General features: G+C 36.8%; 1 protein-coding gene across 1 annotated transcript in view; it reads left to right on the top strand.

Moving 5' to 3' along the window:
- The window catches only part of KDM4C (lysine demethylase 4C), a 263,542-nt gene that overhangs the window by 148,262 nt on the left and 89,629 nt on the right, over nt 1–25,651 (top strand). The window contains exons 12-14 of the mRNA XM_065744185.1: nt 19,699–19,877; nt 20,727–20,937; nt 21,624–21,700. Of these exons, the coding sequence (XP_065600257.1) occupies nt 19,699–19,877; nt 20,727–20,937; nt 21,624–21,700 (467 nt within the window). The remainder of the gene's footprint in view (nt 1–19,698; nt 19,878–20,726; nt 20,938–21,623; nt 21,701–25,651) is intronic.

Here is a 25,651-nt window from a genome sequence, read left to right as displayed (position 1 = left end):
TTGGTGTTATGGCAGTAGAGGTTGAATCTTCCCACCAATATTCCGTTAACGTTTTGTTGTCATGTGTCAGACATCAGCAGAGGGGCAGTCTGACAGAATGATGCCTGACATTGAAGTGCATATGAAGAAGAGGTGTGTGATTGAATTCTTCCTTGCAGAAAAAATTGCATTCCTTGACATTTGTCAATGCTTGCTGAATGTGCATGGAGACCAACCAGCAGATTTGAGCATTGTGATGTGGTGCATTGTGCATTTCAGCAGAGGTAACAGTGGATTACTTTCACTGGTGCAGACTGTTTTAATTATGGCATGCAGACTCTTGTTCATCACTTGTGAAAATGAGTAGCTATGGGTGGTAACTATGTTGAAAAATAGTGTTTGGTAGCTGAGAATTTGCTTTATCAAGCAGTGCTATTCTTCTCTTCATATCTGTTGCCGTTGCTTTGGAAATAAATAGGAGAAATTACTTTTGGAGCAGCATACATTTATGTGACCCAAGACAACTTCTACTCACTAAGTGCAACCCAGGCAAGGCAAAAGGTTGTATAACCATGAGTTGACAGAAAAGAAGGTTGGTCCCTACACACCCTTTACCATTTTGATTCTTTTTGTAATGCAGAATGGAAATAATGTCACATTGGAGATCTGATTCCAACATTGCTTTATGCTTCAGTTTTTATCAGTGTTTTGTACCTCTGTTTTGTTTATTCCAGTAATTTTATACTTTCAGTGGTCTTACTGGGGCTTCCTGATCTTTTTTGTTCTCAGTTATTATGGTTCCCAATGAATAGCTGGTTATTTCAGCTACAAGTATACTTTCTTAAGTTCTAAGGAAGACAGCATACTTCTAAATTGATTCTTCTTTTAACTAAATAATATTATACTTTTAGTTAGCATCAATTTTGGAACTGTTGAGCTAGATGCTGTAATTTTAACTGTAACTCATCACTACATCTCCATCTGTGTTCCAGGCCAAAAATATTTGATTTATTTCTTCTTTATCAGTAGTTTGAAAAAGCCATAATCTCTCTCTTTCTTTCTTTATCTGCACCTCAGTTTTGCTAGACATAATACTTCAATTAGCTGTTAAGCATCTTTCTGAAAATTAGAGACAGCTTAGGCACATGATCTGTATCATATATGGATATGTTTGGATACCTTGAGGCAGAGAGTATTTCAGAATGTATTATGATAATTTACACAAAAAAGATGGTATTAATATTAAGATTCATCTAGTGAAGTAATTAAAGATATAAATATGTGGCACGTTGTAGTGAAATTGCTCTTTTTTAATTAGAGATTAGAGTACTTTGGCTTGCTGCTGCTTATTTGACATTAGCTATAGTTAAAATATAGTGTAAAATTCCCTATTAAGTATGGATTGTCTGTGATATAATCTAACCAGATGATGATGTGATGACACTCGTTTACTAATCTCAAGGATTGTGTTCTTCTTTAGCAGCCCTATTCAGCAGTTTGTCAGCCTCCTGGTGTCATACTTTTATGAGAAAATAATAGTTTCCAAACAGGAAGCCATATACCAATAAATACCTTTCAGTCTTTCCTGTCTAAATGATCATTCTCCTGGTAGATTACAGTATATTTTTGTTAGGAAAGAACAGTTTGAAGTAGCCTTTAAACATCCATCTGCTTATTGACTGAAGGAAGTAATTAAGAGTTTTATTGGATGTGGCAGTTACTGGTGTTTTCTAGCTGGAACTGGAGCTTGATACTGTTTTCATGCATCTGCTTCTCTCTGTGATCTAATTTATCAGCATGCTTTTGTGGGAACACGGATGAGAGACAATAGGTTTTGGTGAATAAAATGTTTACATCCAAGACAGAGATGGAAGAACTGCTGAGGGACGCTGGAAAACTGAAACTTCAGTAGTTTTCCTGATACATGCTGACATGCAAGGTGGAGATCTGTTGCAAGTTGAATGCCAGTGAAAGGAGATTTTTCTGATCATATTCCGGAATGTTTGTTGTCAGATATCCAGGGACTAATCAGTTTCAATGTTCTAATGATAATGTTCCCCTTTTTAAGTGTGCTTCATTCACATTCTGGAATTACCAGAAATTTTAATCAGTGAGTATACTTACTTGGCTCTTTTTCTGTGTAGTTTCTGAGCAGTTCCTGGCTGTAGTCTCTTGGAACTATAACTGTTATTCCATGTGTTCTTCTACAGAGATGACGTGTTTGTTGATACGTTGGCTTATAGTTGAGTTTAGTGGATTCAGTCAATTCATAAACATAAACAAAATGGAAGAAGAAAAGGAAGAAGAAGAAATAGGCTGATGGCTGTTATGGAAAATTAAAGTAGAGCTTTATACTTCATCTGCAAATCACGTTTCTTCAGTTGGATAGTGTATTTATAGCCATTTCTAATGCAGATAATTTATATTCAAATTAATATATTTGAAGTCTTTTACATACGAGGCTTCTGTTAGGAAGTTTCTGCAAATAGAGGTGATCAGAGACCGTTAATAAGCAGAAGGCTGCATTCTTTGACACTGTCAGCCATTTCAGAATTATAATTTTGCAGATAGAATGGTATCATATTTAATGGCATGCTTAAATCTTAGCAGAGACTTTCTGAATTTTTTTATTAATGCAGAGTCCTCAGGCAGAAATTCAGGGTTTAGTTTTTGGTATTATTTTATTGCTCATGATTACTTTGTCATTGAGTTTTGCATTTTCTCATTAACGCTGCCTGTACTTCATGTGTATGTTTCGTGAATGTTTCTTCTACAGAGAAAGGATTGGGTTAATTGTTTCTTTGTGGTCTGTTGCTGTCCTGTTATTTAAATCTTCTTATTTCTTCCCCTGAAGTATTTTCTTACGTATATCTGATGCTAAACTTTCCTTTGTTATGATTTTCTTTTTTTAGTTGGAATTAATTCCTAAAATACTGAACAATGACTAAAAAATCAAGGGACTGGGGAATCAGTACCTAAAATTATAGCTCAAGCTGCCTGTAGTTGCAGCAGTACAATGTGAATTGAGTCCCATCTCAAATTTTGATATATTTTATGTAATGAAACTTGGTTTTATCATCAATGAATGTATGTTAACATGTGGTAATATTATTCTTCTGTATGCAATGCAGTTATATTTCTTCTCACTTAAGCAGTAAAATGCAGAGTCTGCAGAAGGAGCAAGTATACTGACTTTGGTTGTGCATTAATTGGTCCCAGAGTTTTCTTTCCAGCAATGTTTGGGCATGCAACATTAGAAATGCTTTTTAGAGTCAAACTGACTAAAATTTTACTTCTCTCTAAACTGTAATTTCCTATAGATTTGAATTCATTGTGGATTTCTTCTAAATATGATTCAGTATTTCAAAGCAATTCAAATTTCCTTGCATTCTGAGATAATAAAACACAAAGTGAGAAAGCTACAATGAATGGAAAGAGTGGCTTGGACAAGAATTTAATGGATAGTGAAAATGGCTGATTTTAAAGCTGTAGTTTTTCTTCTGCTAAGACATGAAATAGAGCTTCATTCACTTACTACATTTGCCATCAGCATCCTGTCAGATGTGCTTGAACTGATGAAAGTAATTTGGTTATATAAAGCATGTTTAGTAATGCCATAAGTAGGTTAAACATTTTGCAAAGGAGTAAATTTACACTTGTAGATGTAATTATGATTTTTTTTTTTTTTTGCTTTAGAGCTTAGAACGTGAGGCTGTGTGTGAAGATTCTTGCTTATTAAGGAAATGTTAACTGTCTTCTTTTGATGTTACTTTGGAGATACGGAGGAATTTGTAACTAATTGATAAAGGGATGATATTTTTTGCCATGTTAGTGCTGCAGTTTGCAGTGCTTTCATTCCCATACTGTATTGATTTTGTTTTTAAGTAGAATTTTCCTTCTTTAAAAATGCACTGCTCCTGTATGGGATTGGAGGTCATGGGGTACTGAATTTGCATTTTTTGTATTTCAGAAGCTAATGTTTAAAGAGATTAACTCTTACACTACACCATACTACCAGCATTTACATCTACTACTTATGAATGCATCACTATTAAAAAAAAGTATGTATATATATATATATATATATGTGTGTGTGTGTGTGTGTGTGTTTTTCATATTATACTGGTATGTACTGTGGTTCTGATTTGTTAAAATTCAATTTTCTAGAATCGATATTCATACTTAGAGATTCTAGCGTTTACATTGTGTATGGTATCCTGAAGACTGAGAACTTCACAAAATTGTGGCAGAAATTTTAGTGACTGTGTTGAAAGTCAAAGATAAAAATTTTGCTGTGTGTTTGGTCCTCTTGTCAAGCTAGCAGCTGATTGCCAGAAACGGCAAGAACTGGCAGTTCTGATTGCAGCCATGAATGGCTCTTGTCCCTTGGCATCTTTCACAAGAAGAGCCAGTCTGCCTCAGATTGCATACACATGAATGCCAAGACCGTTATTTTGATCGAAGAAGGAAATACAAACCAGTTCCTCTGTCCTTTATCCACCATTTTCTGGACAGTGGTATTCGGGTTCATCAAGACTCATTATCCATTAGATAGATGTTACAATTCTAATTGAACAGCTTTCTGATCTAAAAAATGTAGCTCACCTTTTGAAAGAGTGGATAGAATAGTGTTAGATGTAGAGGTATGTATAACTTCTTTTTATTAAGTGTACCAAAATGAAAATGTTATTCCTACTGTATTAGTGCAGCTTTTTAATAACTTCCTCAAGGGTAGCTATAGAGTCAGCAGGCAAACTAGTTTTACGCAGTTTGCTAAGGGGACAGATTTCTGTAAGCATATCTTCTGGAGTCAAACTTCCTTTTTTCTATAAGAGAAACACAGAAAATACATTACTTACATTTAAGGAGCATTAGGTACCTGTAGTGTTGCTAGAGAGGGTGATAAATTATCATAGTCCCAAAGTATAACGGTGGTATATTATTTTTTTTTCCAAATAAAAAAAAACAACAAGCCTTTTAGAAACTATCATTGCCCTTGTCAAAATCTAGTGGTGCTTTGTAAGCCATCAGTATTGAAACGGACTTGATTTTAGTGCCAGTGCTGCTTTACTAACTGCCTTTTCTTTTCTGAGAAGTATATATCTTTTTTAAGTGTACAAAATTAAAGTTATTTCTAAAAACAAATTAAAAGATTTTAGAATAAAAAAAAGACACAGAAGTTGGTCCCTGAGAGAGACTGAATGCAGTTGTTTTCTAGCATATGTACTCTGTAATGATGGAATATCCATTTTAGTAATTTGTGCAGAGACCCTACTGTTATTAGGCAGGAGATGCCTGAAGATTGAGAGTTTTCTGTGATTTTCCACTTTTGTAGATGCACATATTGACAAGTAGATGGACAACTTTCATGTGTTACAGAAGATAGAAAGTATTAGATTGTATAATAGCCTGGGAAATTCATAAAAGGCTGAAAGAAAATGGAAGAGCCTATCATACAAATACTCTTGAACTGATGTTGTTGTAACAGTTGTTACATCATCACTTGTTACATCAACACTCTGACAGGGAATTAATGAACAATCCAGTGTTGCTTTTCAGGGATCATTGTCTATATGTACAGTGGCTCAAGAGGTATTAAACAAAAAGGAAGAATTAAATACAGTGCTGTTTTAGTCCTTGTGTAGAGAAGCTACTGTATTTCATTGGATCCTTTATGATGTGGTAATTTTATATTGCTGACAACTCATGGACCAAGTACAAGTGATCAGAGCCTTGGGTCTGAGAAGCAGTTAATTCTGTGAAATAAATGTTAATTGAAATAGATTACATTTGGAGTTTCATTACCTTAAATGATCACAGGAATGCAGAATCCTTAAAGTTGGAAGGGACTCTGATGCAGTGACTGCACCCCGCAGCTTGGTGTCATCAGCAAACTTTTTGACGGTGCACTTAACCCAACTGTCAGTGTCACTGATGAAGATATTAAAGAGTACTGGTCCCAGAAGTGACCCCTGAGGGACACCATTTGTCACTGATCTCCATGCAGACATTGAGACAATCTCTGGACACAATCATGTAGCCAGTTCTTTGTCAGTCAGTCAGTCCATGCATCAAATCCTTATCTTTCCAATTTAGAGAGAAGGGTATTGTGAGGGTATTATGTCAAAGGCCTTACTGAAGTCCAGATAGCTCACATCAGTGGCTCTTACCTTGTCCATTGTTGCAGTGACACCATCACAGAAGGCTACTAGATTGGTCATGCAAGACTTGCTCTTGCTGAAGTCGTGCTGGTTCTCCAGTATTACCTCCCTGTCTTCTGTGTGCCTTAGCGTAGCTTCCAGGAGGATCTGTTTCATGATCTTTCTTAGCACGCAGTTGAGTCTAGGTCATCCTTTTTACCCTTCTTAAAAATGGCTACTTCATAATCTTTGGTAAGCTCTTGAAACTACAATAAAGTATGGTGTGTCATTAGTAAATAAAAAGGCATGTCCAGATGTCATGGTCATAGAATCCTGGAGTGACTTGTCTTGGAAGGGACCATAAATCCCATTCTGTTTCAACTCCCATGCTGTGAGGGCTGCCACTCACTAGGCTGGGCTTCTAAGGGCCCCATCCAACCTGACCTTGGATGCCTCCAGGGATGGAGCATCCTCAGCTTCTCCGGGCAGCCTTTGCCAGGGCCTTAACATTCTCTGTGATGTCCCCCTAAGACGTAATTTAAATCTTCATCTTTTTTTTGTTTAAAGCCATTTTCCCTTGTCTTATCACACCATACAAAAAGTCTACTGCCTATTGATAAGCTCCATTCAAGCCCTGGAAAGGAGGTCAGCAGTAACGTGTGAAGTATAGTTTCTAAAAATTTCACTTAAATTTTATCCGATGATCACAACTAGCTGGTAAGTAATGTCCAAAAGCAAACTGAACTGGAATACAAATGAAAAATTTTGTTCATTAAAAAATTGTACAAAAATTATGTAAGGGAACGGAATGGAGAAAGCAGCTGGTGGTAGGTCTTTTATGGTGCTATGAGTTAAAGCTTTTTAAAAGAGCAGATATCAGCCAGTCTTCAGTTTGTAGTTTATTCATGTACTGATTTTGCACTGCCAGCTACATTTTTTTGCTGATAGTCTATGCAGTAAATTCCATCAGGTTTTCTTTTGCTTCTATTTCAATTTTGATGACATGCCTCTTTGAACTAAATTGCAAATAGAATGGCTTGTCTTTAAACTTGCACAGTGTAAAGACAAATGAAATTACTGGAATTGCAGTAATGTGCATTAGATATGAAAATGGAAATTTGAACACAAATAAGCTGTTTATATTTTGTGTTGACAGTTCTTCCTACCAACTACTTACTTACATGTGGTTCCCTGACCAGTCAGTCACCTTTTTAACCTGCTTTTCAGATGTGTCTGTTTTATTTGTAGAGTCACTTGGTATTTCAGGCTTTTTAGTGAAAATGTGTTGCTTGTGTTTCAACTTTGATAGCTAGAATTAGTAGGCATCCTTGAGAATATAAGCCTATTCAGCTATTACAGCTGAATTCTATGTTTCATGTTCAGCAAGAAGTTAAGCTATTTTGGGAACTAGGGAGGTAAGGCTGATTTTTACTCTTTAAACTTCAGAGATATTTATCTGGTTCACTGTTTGAAGTAGAGAATGTATATTTTCAACAATGAGGAAGCCAAATAAAATTGAAGAATTTTTTTTTTTGTTTGTTTTTTAAATTAAATTGTTCGGTCCTTTGAGAGAGCTTCACAGATTGTGTAGATATAAACTGATTTTTTACACCATAAATGTTCAGAGCTTTCTAAAAGTTGCTTAATCTCAGGAACACGGTAATATAAATCATGTTCTAGCATCTTAACCATTTGGTAGAGAAAACATTGTCTTTCACCATAGTCTGATTAGGTCCTCTTAGGTGCTTAACGTATGGAGATTGTACTGCAAAATAGAAAATTTACTTACTTGAAATCAGCTGAAGCTACATAGGATTTTTATTTAGTAGAGTGATGCAGTGCAAACTTAAATCACAGGGTAAGTACAAATTACATTTAGGAGATTGTAGCAGTTGCAGTATACAGCTCAGTCATGACACAAGTGTAAATTTCATTACTATTTAATAATATATTCACTGTCACAGTGCTGAATGTCTCCAGTCCCTAGGAAGGAATATATGGATTGTAACTGATTCAAACCTGTTGCTCGTCTTCGTTTGTCTTTTACCGTCGGAGCAAACACTTTAACAATACTTTCTTCTTGTGAGTCATCTCAACTGTCAGTCTTAGGAGGATCAGTATTAAACCAGATATCTCTTGATAATTCACTGTCCATGGTGTAAATGGTGACAATCACTTTCATGGAGTCTGTTTCAGTAGACAGTAGTAAATGATCTCTGTGCATATGGATATCATGTACTGTTATGGCTGCAACTTTAAGTTTGAGAAATTATTTTGATTTTCTCTGTTTATTGCTAATACACTGTTATTTTTTCAGCTTTTTTTTCTTTCTTTTTTTTTTCTTGTTCTAGCATGTTACATGCTCTTTTCTGACTTCTGCACTACTCACAAATAACTTACCAACAGTCATCCAAACCCAGCTTTTCTTTGTATGCTAGTATTTATAGTGATATGTTCTTTTAAATGGCAGTAGTCTTGTCTACAGCCAGTCTTAACACTGCCTGTTCTTAATTACAATATAGTCTTTCTCAACTAGGTTCTTGTTTTCAGCTAACACCAAGTCAGAAAACCTATTTTTGCTTAAGTTATTATTACTCTCCCTTGGAAATATCTTCCCAACTCTGCTAGCTTATGTCTAATACATGCTGACCAGGTTCTGTAAAATATTCCACACACAGAGAGGGCTTCAAACGTAATGCAAAATTTTCTTATTTGAATAGTTGAAGTTACGTGGGATTTTGATTTAGCAGAATGATACAGCAGCACACTTAAATCACAGTGCAAGTACAAATTGCTTTTAACAGAGTGTAGCAATTGTATATGTAGTGGTTTCACCCAGCAGGAAGTTAAGCAGCACACAGCTCTTTGCTCACTCCCCCCACAGTGGGATGATGGAGAGAACTGAAAAAGGTAAATGTGTGAGAAGTTGTTTGAAATAATATGAAAGAAAGAAGGAAAAAAAAAAAAAAAAAAGAACAAAACTAATAGCAAAAAAAAAAAAAAGACACACATTTGCTCACTGCCTGCCAACAGATTTTCAGCCAGGCCCACAGTGACCACATCCCTTCCCCCACCAAATTCCCAGGTTTTATTACTCAGCATGATGCCATATAGCATTGAATGCCCCTTTTGGCCATTTTGGGCTAGTTGCTCTGGCTGTGTCCTCCCAGCTTCTCATGTATCCCTAGCTCCTTACTGTCAGGGCAGGATGAAAGCTGAAAATTTCTCAACTCTTGTGTTTGCAGTGCTCTGCATCTACTGAAACATCAGTGTGCTATCAAGTTTATTCTTACCCTAAATCCAGAACACAGCACTGTACCAGTCACTATAAAGAAAACTATCGCCTACAAAATCAGGGCAGTATTACACATTCACAATGCAACTGTACTTAGCAAAGTGTAGCAATTGTTAAACGCAGTTTAATTAAAAAAATAAAAAAGCATATTTCATTGTGGGACTCCAGTAACATACCTCAGAAAAATTTGAGTATCCCAGTATCTAAGGATATTGTTCAGATTAGCTTTGAAAGTTTTTTTTTGTATTCAGAGTTTTTGTGGCCTTTTCAAAACATTTTGATATCTGCCGCAACTGATATATTGCGCTTGTTTGATATTTTACTTTTTTAATAAAGCATCCTGATTTTTTCTTTTGAACACTAAGCTTTATTTAATCAGGAGGATCTTAGGCTTAGCCTCTTGTGCTCTGATTTGGTATGGCTGTCCTCACATACAAGTTTTATGAGAACTGAAGCTTTCATTAATAATTTAACAATTAGACTCTCAAACCAAAAATGTGTATCTATTTTAGAGTACTGTCATGAGAAATTTAAATATTTGTATTTTCATAGTTTGCTATGAAAACTAGACTTTCATTACTGAAAGGAGAAAAGAAAAGGAATTTCTGAAATTGGGTTTGCTGATATACTGCAGGAGCAGTGAAGTTCGAAGTTCCAAGTCTATTTCCCTGACCAACTTTTTTTATTAATTCCTCCAGGACATTTCAAACTATATATAATGCCTCCCAGGGCTGAGATTATGTTCAACTACCTGAAAAATAACAGATGCTGCTATGCTCTTCATAGCAGAGAATGTTGCTGTACAAAGCCAGGAATCATCAGTGGAACATAACCCCAAGCAGCAAAATCATTGTTGAGACTGGCAAAAGCAAATTGTACTGTATTAGCGTCTATGGCTTTTCACATCTGCTGGGTTAAATCAGCGAATACTGGCAACAATCCATTCTGCAAATGGCCCAAATGTTTTCCATCTGAGAATTTGGGTTTAACTTAGTAAGCAAAAATCGTTCAAAGGAATGGTCTTGAGTGTTGGAACAAGTTTGACATGAACTATTAAACCAGTAACATTTGTGAGAACATTTATTTAATTCACTTACTCTTTTGGAAAGCAACTGTTCTTTGTTTTTAGAAGGAGTTGTCTTTTTATCAAAATCCATTCTGGACCAAGGTTTCATTTTTACTAGATATTTTGTTAAATGTTTCCCTGTTCTTAAATATGTAGAGGGATACAGACATATGTAAATGTCTGCATAAGTGAGAAACAGTATATCCTAAATTACATTATAGCATTATATTTACTTATCCTTTATGAATATTCTTTTCTTGTACAAATGTGGTAGCGGGAACTAGTATGAAACTGGACATTGCTGATTATTCTTTAGTATCAGTACTACTATAGCTGAGTTATTGTTTGATACTGTACGTTTTATAACAGCTGTTATGTGTGCATTTAAAGTCATTAATTGGCTCATTAAGTGTTTCTGATTCTCTTTGGGGAAAAAGGCTACTTTCTCTATTACCTCAGGAAACAAAATATTTAACCTCATTACTGCAACAAATCATTGTAGGTACACTGAAATAAAAAATGTCTTTGTGGCTATGAAGAATCTGAGTCTCTGACCACTGTTAGAGATGATAGTGGCAAGGTTCTCAAATGTATGAGAATATCCTACCTTATATTATTCTGTACTGCTTTTACAGGCTGGTATTAATCCATTGTAAAATGTGTGAAGCAGTCACAGACAGAAGACGGATGTTATTCACATGAGAGTGTTTAAAAATACAATTTTGTGTACAGCGACAGATTCAAATATGCCATTGAAAGGAGATGGTGGGCAGACATGCCTCTTACAGTGTGAAGACCACTCTGCAGGCTTACTATCAAAGAATATCAGAGTCACCGATACATCTAAAGATGTATTGGTAAGGTTTTGGAATCAAAGGAAGTTACATTGTCAAACTTTATTCAGGAAAGGAATTTAAGTATATGCTAACTCTAGCCAAGCTCATTTAGTCTTTATGTGTGTGCATGCAGTGCACAATACTAGTACAGCAGAATTCAATTTTTATATTTGTGTCTGAGTATTACTCTATGTCCATGTTCTGGAAAATAGTATATGTCACATAAGATTTCAAATTAGCAGAGGGATACAGCAGTGTACTGAAATCACAATACAATCATAGTTTAGCCATTAAAATATACAACTGGATCACAATAGAACTGTGGTTCCAATTGCTGGTCCCTGTACACTCACTGTCAAGATGCTGAATGTCACCAAGTGCCAGGAAGTGATGGATGGGTTGAAGTCAGCTTGAACATGTTGCTGTCTTAAAAATTCATTTTCCATATATTTGCAACTGCAATTTCCTTGTTCAGTTTTCATGGTGTATGTTGGACTGAGCCACATACACAGTTCCTGTATTCTGGTCTGACTGGCTTAACAAAACTTTCATACTCTTCTGATTTTCAGACAGAAAAGACATTTACACAACCACATCATCCACCCAGCTGATGCAACTGTTTATTCAAAACAAAGACCATGTAGCAGATGTGGTCATTCACTCCCTGAATTTTTTCCTGAGACTTCTTCCATTTTAGTTGTTGTTTTATTTTGTCTGTTCAGATGGATCATGTAGTTCACAAAGTATTCATGTGTATAACAGAGGAACAGTTCATTGACACACATACAAAATAGGTCTCTACAGTATAGAATATTTCAGGAGAGGTAGTGGTTTGTTGGGCAGAAGAAGGAGTCTTGACTGCTTAATATGCTCTTAGGTGTACAGTATGTTCTCTTATGCGTTATAAGTGCATTATACATATTGAGGTTTAACTTACAGGTATGAAAATGGTGACTGGTTTGAGATTAGAGTTTATCTTAATGTACACTACAAGGATCATGTGGGAGACTATAAGACCCTACTACAGTCCACACAGACATTATCTGCTCTTCTTTCATCACTCATTTCATTGTAGATGCTTATCTGGTTAGCCAGGCATGACTTATGCTTGATGATCCCATGCTGACCAGGTTGCGGTTTCTTGTGTCTTCCTTCTTGCCATTCTTGAAGATAGGACTGACATCTACTTTCCTTCTGTCTTAAGCACTTCTCACAATCACTGTGATCCTTTGGATTATCAAGAGTGATCTTCTAGTGACATGTTTCAGATCCCTCACTCCTCATAGGTAGATCCATCAGGACATACATATGGACTAAATGTTTGTCCACTTTGACAAAGAATTTCTTAACTTGGTTATTAAGTTTTGTTTGTCAGGCGTAACAGAATGTCTGTCTGTGTAGTACAGTGCGCTCCTATTGGGTAATTGCCAGTTGATTACTCAATGGTCACATTGTGGGCTGCTAGGTATGTGCGTTGAGTACCTGGTGGCCCTCTCCTGAGATGACTCCTGTAAGTCAGCTTGAATATCCAAAAGGAGCAACAACAGAAAACAATTTCTCTTGGTTCCCTGGAGCATATGTTTTTCTTCCTACAGTGATCATGGTAAGCATTAACCCCAAAAGCTTGCCAAGCAGGTAATGTCTCAGATGGATCCCACTGAACAACCTTTGTGACAAAAAATTGTTCCAGCTTTTCAGGGCCTCATCTCATAGTACTTCCAAGAAGATCATGAAAGTTGTCTCAGTGACCAAGCTAGTGACTTCGCTTTTCACCTTTATCCCTGCCCTCAGGGTCTTGAACTCCACCATCATCTGATCACTGCAGCCAGAGCTGTCTTAGACCTTCACATTCCCACCAACTCAGTCACTGTTGGTGAACATGAGGTCCAGCAGAGCACTTCCTGTCATTTGCTCATCTGCGAACTGGAGGACACTGATACTGTCCTCGCACTCCAGAAGTGTTCTTGGTAGCTTACATCCTCCTGTGTTGTCCCTCCAGCAGATCAAGGTGGTTGAAGTACTGCATGAGGGACAGATAGTGGACATGCTGTCTGTCTTTAGAGAGCTAAAGGCATCTACTCTGCCTCATTAGGTAGCAGACATCCGCTACAGTGTCACCTTCAACTGTCCTTTCATTAAAACAGAACATAAGCTCTCAGCTGTATTTCGTTTTCTGAATGTGACTGATCTGCAATAGCGATGACTTTTTGGAGTCACATCTATGCAGATATTTTCAATAATGCATCTAAAAGTCTTTGTTTTTCTGTCTTATACAATGTCCCTTTAGAATCCTTTTAAAATTTAATTGAATTTTTACGTGATGCTATGTATTTCTAAGACACTGATTTTTAATGTAAAAACGGTTTATTTTTAGTGTAGGTTGCTTATTTTTTATTCTGTATAGTTTCTCCAGCATGTAAGATTTCAAATAATAAAGGTTTCACGTGGTACCTTTCAGAGGAATATCAGTTCAAGTTTTGCAGTTCAAGTAAAGAAATCCTCTACGGCATAGTTAGGGAATTTTAATATATTCTGAGAAAGCGCAATTCAAATTCTTCGTCTAGTTTTTCTTCTTGAACATAGTCATATGTAGTCAGCCTCTGAGCCTGGCATCTTATTTAAGGTCTTCTGAGATGAATAGTCTAAGAAAAAGGAACAAATGGAAGCTGGTGAATCAGATGATTATGGTTCTGTTGCACTGTTCAGGAATTCTGAATTCATGGAAGTTCATATAATCACAGAATGGCTTAGTTTGGAAGGGACGAATCTCACTGCCATGGGAAGGGTTGCCAACTATGTGAGGCTATCAGAAATTCCATTCAAGCTAGCCTTGAATGTCATCAGGAATGTGGCAGCCACAGTTTCTCAGGGCAGCCTGTTCTAGTGCCTCACTGCCCTCTAAGTCAATATATTTCTTTCTAACATGTAATGTAAATTTCTTGTCTTTTAGTGCAAGTTGTTCCACTTGTCCTATCAGTGTCAGACTGTGTAAAAAGTCAGTCCCCTGGCATCTTATAGGCTGCTACTGGAAGACAGAGGTGAGGCTCACTGACCTCAGAGTTTTCTGGTTCCTCCTTTCTCCTTTTCTTAAAAATGCTACTGGTATTTCTCTTTTCGTAGTCACAGGGAACTTCACCTGACAGCCATGACTTTTCAAAGACAATGAGAGATAGGCTTGGCAACCACATCAACCAGTTTCTTCAGGACTCTGAGGTGCATGTCCTCTCTCCCCTTTAGATTATACACAGTCTCAGGAAGTTGGTCTCAGACTTGCTCTGCTCTTACAGTGGGTTGAATTTTGCTCCCCGAGCTCCACCTAGAAGTTCTGGAAGATCATGCTGTGGGAAGCCTGACAGCCAGTAAACACTAAAGCAAAGAATTTTCCCATGAAATGACAATTCGCCAAAGTGACAAATTTTCTCATTTTGAACTCGTGCAGAAAAGTGTAAATATATAAGATTTTGAGTGGGAAATCATGTAATAGTACTTCATGAAACATTACACACTGGCCACGAAAAGTACGTCATTTTTGGGGGGAGGCAGACTTTGGTTTTGGCATGTCTTAAGTATTAGGAGACTGCACTGATATAGTTGGAGCATGTCTTCTTATCACACAGTAGAGCTGAATTTTTTCAGATCTTGTGAGCACCACAAATTACTTTTTGTTCTTTGAGCATCTTCATGTAAGGTGGATTCTAAATGGAGGAAAACTGGAGGTTGCAGTTACTTTGTGTCCTTTGTACCATTGCATAAGAGCATAAGATGACGCTGGTTGCATCCATACTTGTAAGGCACATATCTGGTAAAAAATTCTGAATTAACATGAACCATAGAAGTCTGCTTATTGTAACTGGTAATAAAGTTATGGAAGGCACTGTTGTTATCATTTTCTGTACTGAGAGTCACATACTCTGTAACTTTATTTATAATATCAGTGTCATTTGACGTTTTATGATGAACAAGAGCCTGCATGCTATAATTGTAAAAATTTACACCAGCTAAGGTGACTCATTTTTGATGTTGCCACTGCTGAAATGCACCACCGTTGCCTCTCTGTGTTCAGATCCACTAGTTGGTGTCCCTAAACATTCAGCAAGCAGTGATGAATGTCAGCAACACACCTTTGCTTCCTACACACTTCCATGCTAGCCACCATTCTGTCAGACTGCCCCTTCACTGTTGTGTCATATGGCAACAAAATGTAACAGAATACAGGTGGGAAGATTCAACCTCTACTGACTGCCACCACCATCTGCCTCTGATGTTGTAGACCAGCATCATAAATAGGAGGCATTACTTTTGGAGCAGCCCTTGTAGATTAAGAGACTGTAGTAAAGCTCATTGACAAGAGTCAAAGGATTTGAAGGAATAATTAGAGTTGATACAGATCGGCAGCAATAGAGGAGGATGTCTAATAATAAAAATAAATGAAAATAGTTGCTGTAAACATGATGCAAATGGAAAAATTTAGTAAAAGTGTAAGTTTTTTTTTGAGGCAGTGAAAAATGAAGTCCAATGTGGATACAGTGTTCTGTCCTTACCTTCATCCGAAATGAGGTTTGAAAATAAATACAAAGCTCTTGAAACAAACAAACAGAATGTTGTTAAGAGTGCTGTCAGATTTCTTCCTTGCTCTTGCATTGTTTTCATTCCTGGTCTGCAAAGGATTTGTGAGAATTGCACAAGGGCAAACAGAAATAGTGGAGTTCATATGTAATTAAGGTATTCTGGAATAGATTCCAGAATAATAGAGAATATTTTGATGAAAAAGAAGCATAATAGGCTGAGGTTTGGGATAAAGACTTCAGTGCCCATGGGGGCAAAGAGTAGAACAGTCACAGAATCATAGATTATCCTGAATTGAAAGAGTGCCACAAGGATAATTGAAACAAACTCCTAGCTCCACAGAGGACTACCCAAAGTTCAAACTGTGTTTCTGAGAGCAGCTCCATGCTGCTCCCTCAGGTCTTGTTGCTGTCCCCAGAGAGCAGAGCTCAGTGCTGTCCGTCCACTCCCTGTGAGGAGCTGAAGGCCTCTGTGAAGCCTCCCCTCAAGCATCATGTGCCGAAGACTGAACAAATTAAGGGACCTCAGCTGCATCTTTTGTGTCTTGCCCTCTTAGACCCTTCACCATGTTTGTATCCATCCTGTGGAAGCTCAGATACTTTTATGTCTTTCTTACATAGTGGTGCCAAAAACTACACACCAAGAGGATGCACCAGTGCAGAGCAGAGCAGGACAGCCCCTCCCCATGCCCAGTAGTAGTGTGCTGGGTCTGGTGCACATCATGGTACAGTTGTCCCTTTTGACTGCCAGGGCACACTGCTGACTCATGTTTGTCTTGCCATTGATTGAAACTCCCAGAATCCTTTCTGCAGGACTAGTCTCAAGCCTCTCATCCCCCAGTCTCATCTTCCAGTCTGTTCATATGTTGAAGGTTTCCCTATCCCAGGTCCAGAATCTGGCACTTCATAAGTCAGCATCTGTCAACATTACTCTGCATTGCCTCTCCACCCTACAGGGAAGCAACAGCTCCTCTTAATTTAGTATCATGTACATGCTTTCTTAGAATGCGTTTGAGTCTTTTGTCCAGATAATTTATAAAAACTTCAGAAAAAACTGACCATCAAAAGGAACACTGAGCAACCCCACTAGTGACTGGTTGTCAGCCTGATATAACTCCATTTATTATAACTGTTTGAGCTCGACCTGTCAGCCAGTTGTTCAACCAGCAAATTGTGTTTCTGTGTAGCTTTATGCTGGATATTTCACCCAGGATCTTGTCAGAAACAATACTAAAAATAACCTTGTAATAAAAGTAAAATAAGTTCATTAAACAGCACTTATACCTCACAAACTCATGTTGGCTGTGGTCAGTGAATGTAACTTCTGGAATAATCTTCTCTATAATTCTAATTGGCACTGAAGTGAGACTGACAGACCTGTACTTAACAGGATCTTTCTTGACCTTGAAAATTGAAACAGTGTGTGTGAGCTTCCAGTTGACTCTCCAGATTCCCAGGACTGATGAAAAATAAATGAAAAGTCTCATTATGACATGACATCAGCAAGCACTTAGAGTATCTTGGAATTAACTGCACTGGGCCCCTAGACTTACATGCATCCAGATGGAGCAGCAAAGCCTGCACAAGTCTGGGGTTGGTGGGAGTTTATTATTCCCACAGTCATGGGATCAAAGGATTTCAAATTCAGAGAAGCCATAAGTTACAAATCTTAAAAATATTGTGTTCCTCTTTCTTTTTCTTTTTTTTTTTAACCTAGATTGATGAAATCCTGAATTCACTGTGAGGGCACAAGTATAGTGAAAACATTTAAAATAGTGGCAGTATAAGCTTCACAAAAGAAGTATTGTAAAAAACGAATTTAGGCAAAAAAAAAGTTAGAAAAAGTGAAACTAATTCTGGAAAACTGCAAGTAAAAGAAATAATAGACAATTTTAAAATTTCTGTTTAGGTGAGTAAGTCTTGAAACAACAACAACAAAAAAGTAATGTGGAAAACAAGTGATGCCTGCATTTTATGTTATCTCATTTTCAGCTACTTCCTTGTTGCTATTCTTTTACAGCTGCATTATCCACAGTAAAGATCTGCGGCTGAATATTGAATATGTATATGTATTTGTATATGGTAGGACTGCTTGTATACAGTATTTTAAATCTATATTTTACTCAATGCTGATAAAAATGCTATCAACTTTAAAATGCTTTTGTAGCAACTCACAACAATTTTACATACCAGGAGAACTGTATATCTACCAATTTTTCATAAAGTGGATGAAGGCAGTAATGTGCTAAAAGAACGTGATAATTCAGCTTAAGGTACTTCACTACATATTTTTGTTTTCGGGATTTTCTTCTGAAATAAACTTCTCTTTTTTTCCCTAGACTACCCCTTTGATGAGTTTGAGTTAGCTGTGCTGATTCTGTCCCTTCCCAACTAATTGTGCACCCAAGCTTCCTCAGCATAAATGCTGCAAAATCCTTGACGGTGTGTAAGCAGTGCACTGCAATAACTAAAAAATCAGTTATCAATATTATCCTCATTCTCAAGTCGAAGAACAGTACTGTACCAGCTTCTGTGAGGAAAATTAACTCTATCCCAGCTGAAATCAGGACAACAAAGTATTTTTTTCTCAAGATTACTTTTTCTGCATCTTTCTCAAGAGCAAATGACTGCATTTTCAGATTACATGTATTGGATAAGCTCTTTCTCTTCAGGGATCAATCTGATTTTATTCTCCACCTTCTCTAGAGGCTATGACTTTCTTAAGGTCAACTCTAGAATTTTAAAATTAAAGTTTTCCACAGGAACTTTGTACATAAATGAACTTCTGCAGCAGGCATGTCCAACCCATGGCCACGGATAGCTAGTAGTTAGCCAGACACACTGTCATGGTGGTGGTGGCTCTTCCCTGCTGGCACCCCAGCCTGGGCCTAGCGGCACACCCATCACTCAACATCAACAAAGACATTAATCAAAGGCATTACTTCTTTATTCAGTGCAGCCCAGGCATACCAAAAGATTGTCACCCATGTTCTTCAACATCCAGAACAGCTCACTGATATTATTAAACAATTATTTCTTACAGTGGGTTACAGCATATACTGTTCTTACCTGTTCAGCGACATCTAGAAGCAGATTTTTCGCCATTGTGTACTGATGATAACATTAATCTGTTTTTTCTTCTGGAAAATGAGCAATAGATTATAAGCTGAGAGGTGATGTTCTTTGTGGAGAGAGTGTTGCTGCATGGTAAGATCTTAATGTTTCAGCTTTGAGGGATTTAAGGCAGAGTTCATGGCCTGCAGCTGGAGGGTTGAGGCTGGAGGAGCTGAGATCATTTTTAATGTTGTGGACAAGGGTTTGAATACAAAGTGTAAATGGAAGAGCTACTGAAATATTTTCTGTGAAGACAGCTTACAGTGTCAGAGTGCTTTTTTGTGTGCTTGTACTGATGCATAATTCCTTTAGACTTCCACATTTGTATTCACTCTCAGACTTTCTTTATCATTGTTTGGTCTTACTATTAGTGAACATGACAAATTCAGTATTGTTTCTCTAAATTTCATGAAAAGAATGTGTCCAATTACTTACTTTCAGAGAATCACAGACTAATTGAGATTGGCAGGGACCTTGGAGGGGTCTGTCTGTTCCAGCCTTTGCTCAAGTAGGGGCATCTGGAGCAGGGTGTCCAGGACCATGCCCAGGTGACTATTGGGCCTCAAAGGAGAGTGACTCCACAACCTCACAACTATGCCAGTGCTCCATCACCCGAACACTGAAGAAGTGTTTCCTGATGTTTCAACAGAAAATGTGTTCCAGTTTGTGCCTATTGCCTCTTGTTCTGATTTTTTTCTTTAAGAGCTGCCTGAGGCTACATTTATTGAAGAGGAAGTTCAAGAGACAGAGATATGGGCCAGGCCTCTGGTCCACCTGTGGCAGACAAGGACACCTAATTTCAAGGCTGAAAAAGAATACAATGCATGTTGTGCAAAAAAGGAACCCCATTGTGCTATTTGCACTCTTCTCATGCCATACAAGGTAAGCAAGATCCTTAGAGTTTAATCTCTGAGGAGAATATGAAAAAGCTGCCCAGCAACAGCACTTCCAGAAAATTGCTAGTACATTAGAAATAAGTTGAATGTACTCATTTTGGTTGTATGGGAAGGATATAAACTCAGTATTGTTAGAACTAGAGATTATGCTCCATCCACCTGTATTTATCTTTGTTGCAAACAGCATATGCCTTCTACTTGGGATATGTGTAGGATTGGTGCTAATGCGTGTGTGATCACACATACAGAAAGTTACATTTTTGAAAGTGGTGGTGAGTCTAGTCTTTCAGCTTCTTCCTTATGAGTCCACTGTCAAATGCATTTCATCAAAACCTCTTCCACATCTCCTTCTTACAGTGCTAAAAAAAGTCTTTTCACAGTACTTGCATCTTCTCAGAAACAGTATTTCCATAGAAACCTTCTAATTTAGCTCACAGTTTGATATTGGCTTGTGGAATAAGTATCAAACATCAGCTAAAATGCTGATATAGTACTAATTCTGCATCTAGTAAATGAGAAACCCCTCTGTTTGGGACCTGGGAAAGAGACCTTTTGCACTGCATCCAGCTAAAGGGCTTGGAGGGTCTCAATTGTACTGTATCATTGAATGCTGTAGCAATAATGCTAATTTTCAGACTGAGTGCTTTTTAATTATTTGAATAGTCAAGGAACTGTAGAATGATTGTGATAGATAACCAGTCATAGTTAATTTTCTTAAAGAAATGTTACATTATTAATGCAGGATCTGGGAAAGGAGAAGTCATTTGACAGCAATTAAAAAGAACAGAAAAACTCTTCTCTTTTTACTTAAATGTAGGTTTTATTTTATTTCCAGCCAGACAATCTTGATGAAGAAAGTTCTGCTTACAAAGAAACAGAAGAAATGCTAGTGATTGAAAATGAGAAGTCTAGACCTCTTATTCCGGAGATGTGTTTTATGTATAGTGAAGAAAACACTGAAAACTATCCATCAAATGCCTTAATTGATGAAGATGGAACAAGTCTTCTGATTTCGTGTGCAAAGTGTTGTGTACGAGTTCATGCAAGTAAATACATTAATATTTCAATTGGTAGCAATGTCATTTCAAATTTTGCTTTATTAATAAGTAATATACACGCCAGAAGCTTAGTTAACTAAGGTAGCTCTTGAAAAACATTTCTGTAGTTAATGCTTGAAATCACTGGCTACGTTTTTTTTACCCCATGTTAAGTGTTACATTACTTGATGTTGTAAGGGTGAAATCCAGTTAAAATTGAGGGTTTTTGAATATTGCTGTTGATTTTAATATAGTAATTTCCTCTGGCTTACATACTTAATTTCAAGTTACCGATGAATGCATGAATTTTCTGTGGTGCCTTCTGTGGACACTGGGACTTGCATGCTTAAATCTAATAAGTCCAAGTGAAACCATGAAACAGATGAAGTATAATTGTGTAGAATGTCAGTACATTGGTTCAGTTTGCACCTTGTTATGCAGGGACAACTGATGATTTACTACTGAAGTTACACAAAATAAAAAATACCCTGCCATGGCTTTTTCATCTTTGGAAGTTTGAGGAAGTTACATTCACACTCACATGCACATAGACTATAGAATAGCAATAATCTTAGCATTGGAAAACTTACCTTGATCATAGTTCATGATTTGCTAGTGTTTGTACATAGATGAATTGTATGACATCATTATTAGAAGGACAGAATATATTACTCAAATCAGCTCTCTTATTCTAGGTTGCTATGGTGTTCCATCTCATGAAATCCATAATGAATGGTTGTGTTCTCGATGCAGAACAGAAGCATGGACAGCTGTAAGTTTTGCGTATTGTTTGGTTATCTAACACATTACAGATTAAATATAGAATGGACCCTGTTTCTGTGTTGTTTTTCATGAGGCACTTTTGCATAGGAAACATAATTTACAAAAATATTATTAGACTTCAATGCTAAAAGTTACAGATTTTGCAGAGGCAAACTTGGAAGTTTACACACTCAAGAAAAGGGCCTTGCAGACAAAACAGAGGTGTGTTACACCTTGTTCAAGGAAAACAACTGACAACTTAAGTGCACATGATAGAGAGAAAATTTAGATTTTCTCTAAATGTTTTAGTCTTCAAATATGTCTGTGTGGGTAGCTGGAGAAAAGAGAAATAGAATAATAAATTACAGTCAAGAGTGAAACTGTTCTTTTATAGCATTTAAGGTATACTGTGTTGTACAATCAGAAAGAGGTTTCACTTCTGAAGCACCCAAATGCCTATTGTTTGATCTTAAAAAAAAATGCAGTAGTTTATACAGCTGGGAATGAATAGAAAAAGAAATGATGGTAGTTATTAAAACCCTTAAACATATATCCATTTAAATGACAGCCAGTTTAAAATTCTGTGTTTTACTCATCTATCAGTTACTCCGGTCACACAGTGTTTGTTTTCCTTAAAGCAGCTTGAGGAAATCAGTTTGGATGCCAGCACAGCTTTTCTTCATTCAGTTATTGACTTAAAAACATAAATTTCAAGTGCTTTAAAAATGCTAATCCTTTAATGATGTGATAAAACTTGTATATATGTTAAAGAAGAAATGAGGATTCAAAGTACTGGAAAATAAGGTGACACTTTGTCAAACATCATTTCTTGCAACTGTGTAATGCACCTGTAAGAAATTCAGTGGAAGTGCTAGCGAAGTTGAAGTAACAATAAATGTAAAAGCTTTTTCTACACTATCAACATTTTAATTTTCTTTTGTGAATGCTGAAAGTTAAGGAAACAAAAGCAGAACTGGTACTTTTACTGTGGGTGTTACCTAAGCTGGGGAAAACAAAATGAAAAGAGTAGCTTAGAACTGCTCATTACAAGAATATGGTACATTAATAATGTTTAGTCCTGTGTTCTCCCAGTGCATAGCTATTAAAATATTTATTGAATCAATTTCTGTCTTTGTAATGTGTTCTCATTTCAGAAGGCAAGGCACTCTTCCTAGGTAGAATCCAATTTTCATCTTGCATAGGTAACCAGAAAATCTTGTTATAGCTTCCTTATCAGACAATTGTGAGTTTTAGGATCTTTGGAACTACTTTTGTGACTACAGTTCTAGAGTCAGGAGAAGGTCAAGGTGAAAAGAAAATGCCTACACTAGCAAATGTAAGTTTGGTATTAACTTGGAATATGATTTCAGTTAAACAGGACCAAGGCAGCCTTGCTTCACAATCAGAAACGTGTTAATTTCCTTTCAGGGAAGATACAGCTATGATAAATAAGTGAATTCTAAGGAGAAAATTCATATTCATGGGATTTCTTGTATGCCATCAGTAGGATTGAGTCAGATATTTTCATTAAAAATAATAATAAAAAAGAGCATTAGCTTGAAATCTGATGCTAATTGGTATAGAACAGTAACAGGAAATTTGGAGAGCGTCGTATTCTTTGTGTGTTTGTCATAGTATATTTATCCAAAGTAACTGAAAACCTGTTAAACAAAATACAATCCTAAAATTTGTTAATACTTGCTTGCTATATATATGTCTGGGACTCAGAAGTGAAGAAAATATTCAGTGACAGAAGAAGGGTTAATGGGCGCAAACTGGAACATAGGAGGTTCCATACAAACATGAGAAAGGGCTCCTATCTTCAGGGTTACAGAGTACTGGAACAGGCTGCCCAGATTGATTGTAGAGGCTCCTCTGAAGAGAGTCAGGACCCTCCTGGATTCATGCTTGTGTAACTTACTGTAGGGAACCCAGAGTGAGTTGGACTAGAGAGCCAGTCAGAAATGAAATAACTGATATGTTCTCCCCCTCTACCCCACTATTATGAGGCTCTACCTGGAGTACTGCATTCAGCCATGAGGCCCTAAACATAATAAATGCATGGCTTTGTCAGAGTTGAACAAAGGGAGAACCATTAAGTTGATCAGAGGGCTGGAGCACCTCTCCTATGAAGACAGGCTAATGGAGTAGGGGGTAGTTCAGCCTGGAGAATAGAAATTCAGGGAGACCTCACTGCACCTTTCAGTACCTTCAGGTCATCGTAATGGGTGGATGGTTGCACTAGATAATCTTGTAGGTCCTTTCCAACTTCGTGATTTTGTGATTCTGTGATTCTAAAGGGGAACTACAGGAGTGATGAGGAGGGACACCTCAGCAGGGAGTATGGTGAAAGGACACAGGACAGCTTTAAACTAAAAAGGGTAGATTTAGATAAAATATGTGGAAGAAATTCTTCACTGTGATGGTGGGGAGGCACTGGAACAAATTGCAGAGAGAATCAGAATTGTAGGGGTTGGAAGAGACCCCTAGAGATTTTTCTTTGGTCAACTTCTGGGCAAAAATTTCAGCCAAAGACAGTGTTCCAGGGTTGAAAATGAAGCGTATTCAGGATGATACCTTGCCTCATTAACATCTTATGTGCAAAGAATTAAGGATGTTTTTCCAAAGATGTTTTATTGTATTACAATGCATGCAACTTTCTGAAAATGAGAAAGATCTGGTTTGTATGGGAAGCATTTTCGATCATATTATTTGAGGAGATGAGGTGAGGAAGTGAAATAGTGACTTGAATTTTGAAAACATACAGAAAATATCTGAACTGAACTCATTTGCAAAGTGGTTTCAATAAGGGCTTTTTGCAAAAAAACACACTTCAGAAAACAGAGAAAAGATGAAAGAAGGTTATAGGAGTCGATAGCAGCATTACTTTCACTGTGCAAAAACTGGTAGTATGTATGTCCACTAGGACAATTTGTTTAATGTAAACTTCAGCTATTATTCTTAACTGAATTGCTGTTAAACTTAATTAACAGAAGTTTTTATGTGTATTGATACACCTGTAAATCCAAAATGTTAATGCCAACAACTTGGTTTTTGTATAGCTCTGATTTGGTGACCTGAGTGAAATGAACTGGTGCCCTGCATAATCTCTTTGTTTGAACTGTTTGTGGAATAGAATTGGTCATAAGTTATCATTCAGGGAAATTTGACTGACATGCTGAAGATTGATTAGATATATAGTAAAAAAAAAAAATGTTCCTGTTCTTAGATCAGATATTTGAAATAGCAGAAGAAACAAATCAGCCATGCAGAATTCAGAAACTTTAATTAATATTGTTTGCATATCTGCCTATTTTTGTGTGTAGTCTTGTTAGACTATTTTTTTCTAGGGCTATAAATCTAGCATCCCTTCCTAACACTAGATTTACTTAAAACTTGTCCTACATAATTGACTATCTTGTATTTCTTGTTAATAATTACCATGTTAGTGCATATCAATATGAACTGTTCAGTGTCAGCTAAAAGATGTAGAAATGATAGATAGTAGGCATGAAATCTGCAAGCTAAGTTATATAGCAAAAGTCCAACAATCAGGATTACAAATGGTGCTGTTATTTTCTCATATGTGAATGCTACTCAATTCAGTTTTTCTTTTTTTAATAATATCATCTTTCAAAACTCTTGAGATGCTGAAGCAATCTCAGAAGTATATGTAGTAATCTCTGAGAATTTACAAATCTTCTGTGAGGTGCCTGGAAAATTTAATACCATTTTTATAAAAGCAAGGTGTGGGTGACCCAATCTCAGTGTACTCAAATGGAAATACTAAATAAATGGTGAATGTATCAATTATTTCCAAACACTTAGGCAACAACAGAGTACAAAATGATACGTATTTATGGAAAAGTACCTATTTTTTTTTTTTTTTTTTGCCATGATAGCTCCTGCGAAGAAGAAACAAACAGAAGATTTTATTCATCCTAACTTTCACAGATTTTTG

Source organism: Cyrtonyx montezumae, unplaced genomic scaffold (assembly GCF_038088225.1).
Source record: "Cyrtonyx montezumae isolate F1298 unplaced genomic scaffold, pur_monq_1.0 scaffold_30, whole genome shotgun sequence".
Classification (NCBI taxonomy): domain Eukaryota; kingdom Metazoa; phylum Chordata; class Aves; order Galliformes; family Odontophoridae; genus Cyrtonyx; species Cyrtonyx montezumae.
This window is presented reverse-complemented; position numbering and strand designations above follow the sequence as displayed.